Here is a 6,975-nt window from a genome sequence, read left to right on the forward strand (position 1 = left end):
TTGCTTTTCCGTTACGTCAAACAAACGGATGGGCTGAACTGCAGCCGACAGCTAAACCAGAGGGGAGGTAAGTGCAATTTCAGTAACTTGAGGAGAGGTGTCTGTAATTGTCAGAAACCTCAGGGGAGGTAAGTGAAATTTGCCCTTAACGTAAATAGACAAACCAAACTATTAAATTTGGTTTTTAATATACTAAGGGGCTGTTTGATAAAACTGAAAACTGAAAGCTGAAAAATTAAGTACTGGAGACTGAATGTTGAAAATTTTAAGCTAAAAAGTTGTTTGATAAATATATTAAGTACTGAATTAAAAAAATGATGAATTAATTTTGTTCCAATTCTCTCTTAATTTACTAACAGTCATAATATACTTCTAGTAATGGTGGAGGTGGTGGTAGGAGCGGTGGTGTAGTGCTGGTAGTGGAGGTGGTCGTGGTGGTGGTAGGAGCGGTGGTGTAGTGCTGGTGGAGGTGGTGGTGGTAGGAGCGGTGGTAGGAGCGGTGGTGTAGTGCTGGTAGTGGTGGTGGTGGTGGTGGAGCGGTGGTGTAGTGCTGGTAGTGGTGGTGGTGGAGGAGTGGTGTGGTGTGTTGGAGTGGTGGTGGTGGTAGTGTAGTGATGGTAGTGGTGATGATGGCGGTGGAGGTGGTGAAGTGGTGGTAGGAGCGGTGGTGGTGGTGTAGTGATAGTAGTGGTGATGGTTGTGGTGGAATGGTGGTGGTGGTGGTGGAGTGGTGGTGGTGATGTGGTGGTGGTGGTGGAGAAGTGGAAGTGGTGGTGGTGGAGTGGTGTAGGTGGTGGTGGTGGTGGTGGTGAAATGGTGGTAGGAGCGGTGGTGGTGGTGTAATGATGATGGTGGTGTTGGTGGAGCGGTCGTGGTGGAGTGGTGAAGCTGGTGGTGGTGGTAGTAGTGGAGGAAGTGGTGATGGTGGTGGAGTGGTGGAGTTGGTGGTGGTGATGTGGGGGTGGTGGTAGTGGTGGAGTGGTGGTGGTGGTGGTGGAGGAGTGGTGGTGGAGGGGTAGTGGTGGTGGTGTGGTGGTGTAGTGGTGGTGGTGATGGTGGTGGAGTGGTGGAGGTGGTGGTAATGGTGGTGGTGGAATGGTGGAGGTGTTGGTTTGAGTGGTTGTGGTGGTAGTTTGATAGTTGAATGTAAATATATAAAAATTCAGTCAAAATTAAGTAGCTCAAAGCTACTTAATTTTTTTCAACTTTTTGGACTATATTTTAAGTTGGTACTTAATTTGTTAAGCAATGTAAAATGTGGTTATCAAACCTACTGAATTACTTATTACTTAATTGATTCAGTTTTAAATGCTGAATTTAAATTATCAAACAAGCCCTAACACCGAGACCAAACTACACCACTACAAAATCAAACTAAACCATTCAGCTTGGACTGACTTCACGGTTTGATGATTCTTCTTTCTCAACCCTACAAAATGTGGTTAAAAGTTTGAAACATACGTATTTTAATTGATAGAGTTTTTTTTTTTTTTTTTTTGTATAACTGGACATCGATAGCAGCTTGCGCGTACTAATCTTAGAGCTCAAAGTGAGTGATAGATATAAACGTTTAGTGTGATTCCATTATTATTATTTTTTTGGTTGACAATGAGAATGGATGCGAGCTTGGAGAATAAATCCCTTCTTGTTAAGTTCGTATACAACCCACACCTTTGAGTTTTTATTTATAAGAATTATTCACGGAATATACGAGGAATAATAAATAATTTATATAGGAATTCAAAAAAAGTAAATAAAATATGAAACAAGAAAAGTTATTGATTCATGGATAAATCTTTGCTCGAGTCATTCATTCGCATTTAGAAGTTTATTTATGTCAGTAACGGCATTGTATTATTCTAAGTTAAATCTCTACGTGCTCATAGAACTTTGCTAAGGTTAATAATGCACTAGCGATGTTAAATTCGATAACTAAAAAGACCATTACACCCTCACTAATTATAGTTCAAATTGTATTGACCTACCCTTTCTTTATATTAACACGTATTGTACTAGTATTAATAACATGCACTTTTCTATCCTTAAAGGTAATTTTCTCTATTAACATATCGTAAGTATAAAATTAATTTCATTGTTCAAATGCAAAAGTAATAGAAGCAATACTGAAAATTCAGACATTTTTTTGTGTTTTCTTTATCGTTGGTGTACATTCTTTTGCTGGACCAGATATTTACTACTCCAGTACGTATTTCTCATTCATTCTCCTCATCTATACAAAAATCGAAATGGTAATGAATTTTGTTTGAGACCAAAAATGAGTAACTTAAAGACAAGATTTTATCTTACTTTCTTATCTAATTTTGTTCTCTACAAATCTGAGATTTAAACAAAAAAAATTTCAATATTTCTCGGTGATCTTGATGAGGAAAACAATGACAGAATAACATCTGGACCATGTTAGGAAAAACACACTACCAGGATTTTTTTATTTTTTTATTGTCAAGAAGTAATCGTAAAATTCATGTAAAAAGTAAACCAAGTTCGAAAAAGCTACACTAAAATGTCTTTTTTCCTATTCAGAACATGCGACCTAGCTTGGATGACCTTCCACAATACCTGGCTTTAATTTCGGACTCACGTTGGAATGAGGATCTAAACATCCTTTCATGTCTAATTTATGTGAAGGATATACCTATATATAAATATAAAACGAATTCACTTGCATATATCAATATATATGACAGGCTGCGAAGGGTTCACCAGTAATCGTTACACGAACAAGACCCGTCCTTGAAATGGTGAAAACGGTTTCTATCCCTAACAACAATTTCTCTATCAAAAACCTTCGATATCATCTTCGTAGCGTTGTGACAGTCCATACACACTCTGAGATTTTTCGTTATTCTGATTGTAGTACCTGGAGAAGTCCGAATAAGGCCAAAGGCAATTGCCAGCTTCTCACTATGGTGAGATATTGAAGATTCCTTGTCATCTTCCTCTGCATCTAGCCTTGCCCCCGTGGTGTTGGGCACATATCCAGCCAATTTGATCTTCTTCATCATGTTTTCAGTTGCATTATAAACCTCTTCCGAATCAGGGTGTATATTGTCTTCAGAAAAAAACTCATGAATGATTCCATCCATCTCAATCACACTACAGCCTGGCATTTTCTTTATTCCTTTCTCTTTGATCTGATTCCTCGCTCTTACCGCATCCTCTAACCTACCCACAGAAGCATAAATATTTGACAGAAGTATGTAATCACCGCTATGCGCAGACTCCAATCTGACCACATTTTTGAGCGACCTTTCACCAATTTCAACGTTTTTATAAACTCTGCACGAAGCCAACAATGTTCTCCAAATAACTGCATTGGGTTGGATGGGCATGTTGTTTATAAACTCATAAGCCTCTTCTATGCAGCCTGCTCTACCAAGGATATCAACCATGCAACCATAATGCTCAATCATCGGTTCAATACCAAAATCTCTACTCATACTAACAAAGAATCCCCTACCCTCATCCACCAAACCTGCATGGCTACAAGCACAAAGAACAGCCACGAAAGTTACATTGTTCGGTGCAATGTTCCTTTCCACCATTGCATGGAAGAACCCAATAGCCTTTTTCCCTTGTCCATTATTTGCAAGGCCTTGAATTAACACTGTCCAAGAGAAGACATTCTTTGAAGGCATGTTTCTAAACACTTCGATTGCACTGCCAACGGACCCGCATTTCAGATACAAATCCATCAGCGCAGTTCCAAGAGTGACCGTGAGCTTCATCCTCTTCTTCATTACATAAGAATGCACCCATTTGCCCGTTTCTAGAGCTCCAAGAACAGCACAAGAAAAAAGTATGCTAACCATAGTCACCTCAGTGGGCTCTATATTGGTTTTTTGCATCACGTGAACCAGTTCAAGTGCCTCTCTATGTCGGCTTGCTTGGCCATATCCGGATATCATAGCACTCCATGCAACAAAATCCCTTCGAGGCATCTCATCAAATAGCCTTCGAGCTGTATCCACATGACCGCACTTTGAATACATATCCACGAGCGAGGTGACCAAAGAGGGATTTCCCTTTAACCCATTTGCCTCCACGTACTCATGGATCCACTCACCCAGTTCAATTTCAGCCAACCTTCCACAGGCTTTCAAAACACAAAACAACGTAACCTCATCAAACCCAACTTCCATTTCCAGCATTTTCCGAAACAACCCCACAACCTCTTCCCAACAACCACTCCCAGTGTACCCTGAAAACATCGAATTCCATGTGACAACACTCCTCTCAGGCATTCCATCAAACAAGTGGCGGGCAACCTCTACTTTGCCACAACTAGCAAACAAACCAAGCAAAGCATTCACCGCAAACCCATCAAACGCAAATCCATATTTCATAATCAGGGCATGGATTTGCTCTCCCTCTTTCAAAGCATGTAGCTTAGAACAAGCTTTCAAAATGCAGGGGAAGGTGAATTCATCGGGATGAACCGATCTTTCGCGCATTTCGTTGAACAAAAGAATGGCTTCATTGGGTGATTGCTTCAATGTGAAGAACCTGATCATGAGATTATAAGCAGCCGAATCGGGTTCTTCGAGTTTTTTGAAGATGGAGATAGGATAGTCCATAGGTAGTTTTGGGATGAGTATGGCGGCGGATTCGAGGAGGTTTTCGGCCACTCTCGGGTTGTGGATGAGGCGGGTTTTGATGAGGTGAGCGTGGATTTGGTTGAGGTCTTTGATGTTCTTGCATTGTTTGAGGATTAGGGTTTTAGGGTTATCTGGGAACTGGGTGATTGCGGTTGGAGCAGTTAAGGCCATTTGGTTGTGGCCTGTGAGCGGAGTAGACTCTCACTCTCAAGGATTTGAAATTTGTAAGGGCAAATCCTAGGGAAAATGACGGTCCACGACAAAGTTTTGATAATTAATATCTGTCAAAGACATTTGTTGATAGGTATTAATTATCAAAATACGTCATTGACTGTCATTTTCCCCAAATCCTACGCTTTATTTGGTTGTGATTCTACGCTTTATTCGGTTGGAAATGGATCATCTCCTATCTCCTATCTCTTGGAACCGGACAATTCAATCGGACCCATTTACTGGCACTTTACGAGCTGAGCCCAGTGACAAGGATCATTCATATTTTAGACCTTGTTGAATAGAATAACCACTTTCAAAGTTCATGTTCACTTATATCATGTTGAATATGTTTCCACAAACACATTTTTTTCAGGAAAAATGAATTCCAAAAGCATTGTAACATTGGATGGAGATTCATTTTTCTCAAAAATAAAAGTAAAAATTGTGTTTTGAAAAGAATCAGATGATATCTGATTAACATAATTTTGGGTGTGATGTATGTTCTGGATAAAATCTAAAAAGTGAACTATCTAAATCATTGACTTGAAAAGAGCTTGCAAATGGTCAGACTTGATCATTCAATCACAAAGAGATCGGAGAGGATCCAATCTCTATTTGGGTACTTCAAAAACATTACCACAAAAAGGTTTTGAAACATACCGTACTTTAAATTGATAAGCTATATGTGTTTGTATTCGGATCAGTTTGAGCACACTTTAGCACATTCTAAGAATTTGAGCACACTTCAGGCATGTTTGGTGTTTTCATATTATGAATGATGACTATCATAAAAAGTCCTCTCTAGGAGAGGTTTCGTCTTGCTCTGCAAGTTCAGTCTCCGTTTAGCCTTGGCGGCGGAGTGGTGTTATCTCCTTTCCCCCCTTCCCTCTCTCCTCTCGTCCACTGTCACCCTCTCTTCTCCATCACTTACCTTTCTTTTTAACATTTACAGATCACAGTTATTCTCTAATACTACCCTTCTAGCATGTCTGATGATACTAGCTCGCCGGGGGACGATCTGTCTCTTCGGTTCAAACTTTTTCATCTCACGAATTCAGAATCTACAGAAGTCACGATTGTGGAGGACGATATCAAACTTAGTGAGGCCGAATGCCGGCGAAGCCTGATTGGAAAGGTGGTGTCCTCAAAGATGGCAAATCTGCATGGTATCAGAAACACCATGGGCCCTCTTTGGGGTAATCCGACTGGATTTAAAGTTGTGGAGATTGGGGATAACTTATACCAGTTCGTTTTCGGATTGGAAGAAGATCTGGTTCGTGTGTTCGCTGGCAAACCTTGATTCTTTAACAATAGTTTCCTGATCCTCACTAAATGGCATGCGGAGATGAAGGTACAACAATTGGTGTTTAAGCACTCTCCGATTTGGGTTCAAGTTTGGGGCCTTCCCCTTCAGTTTTATTCTGTTGAGGTTGGCACCAAAATTGGCAGAAGCATGGGAGAGTTTTTGGAGATTGACATGCCCTTTTCCGATCACCGCGAAGGCCGTTTGATGAGAATCCTGGTTAATGTTGATAGTACGATCCCTATTCGTCGGGGAATGAAGCTGAAACTTGACGATGGTCAACCTTTTTGGGTGGAGTTTCGATATGAAAAACTTCCCATGTTTTGTTGTTATTGTGGTTTTATTGGTCATGAACAGAAAAGTTGTATCAAGCAATCAAAGGATATGGGGAATGGAATATTTGCTGTCGAGTCACAGTATGGGAATTGGCTACGAGCGTCTCCGGGCAAATCTTCTGGTTGGAGGAAGTATGGACCTGGTGGGAACCGGGGGACGCCGGCGTCGCCAGTGAAGTCTGGGAATAGTAAGCCCGATAATCACGAAGGATATCGTGGAGGAGTTTCTTATCGGAATCCGGATATGACGGAAAGATTAGGAGCGGGAGATTTGATTTTAGCGTATGTGCAGGAGTAGACTGGTGATACGGGTGTAGATGGAATGTTGTTACCGAATAATTCGCAGAAGACTTTGCTTTCTCTTCCTAGTTCCGTATCGACTGGGATTTTAAAACCCAAATCTCTTGATTCTATCCTTGGGGTCGAGAGTGGTGGGCCCTCAAAGTGCATTGGGCCTTTGCTTGATAGTACCACAAAAAACACAGCCCAAAATTCTCCCACGTTAACC

The 6,975-nt window shown here is 40.9% G+C and overlaps 1 protein-coding gene across 1 annotated transcript; it reads right to left on the minus strand.

Annotated features, from left to right (window-relative positions):
• Nucleotides 1–2,660: 2,660 nt before the first annotated feature.
• On the minus strand, nucleotides 2,661–4,857 carry LOC131335902 (pentatricopeptide repeat-containing protein At1g08070, chloroplastic-like). Its single transcript, XM_058371459.1, has one exon. It carries the CDS (start codon nucleotides 4,785–4,787, stop codon nucleotides 2,718–2,720), a length of 2,070 nt encoding a protein of 689 aa, XP_058227442.1. The 5' UTR covers nucleotides 4,788–4,857; the 3' UTR covers nucleotides 2,661–2,717.
• Between the last annotated feature and the right edge of the window lie 2,118 nt (nucleotides 4,858–6,975).

The sequence above is a fragment of the Rhododendron vialii genome, chromosome 8a (genome assembly GCF_030253575.1).
Source record: "Rhododendron vialii isolate Sample 1 chromosome 8a, ASM3025357v1".
NCBI lineage: Eukaryota > Viridiplantae > Streptophyta > Magnoliopsida > Ericales > Ericaceae > Rhododendron > Rhododendron vialii.

Bases quoted from the DNA above. Each gene is read 5' to 3' on its own strand.
- LOC131335902 (XM_058371459.1), bottom strand. From the start codon at position 4,787: ATGGCCTTAACTGCTCCAACCGCAATCACCCAGTTCCCAGATAACCCT.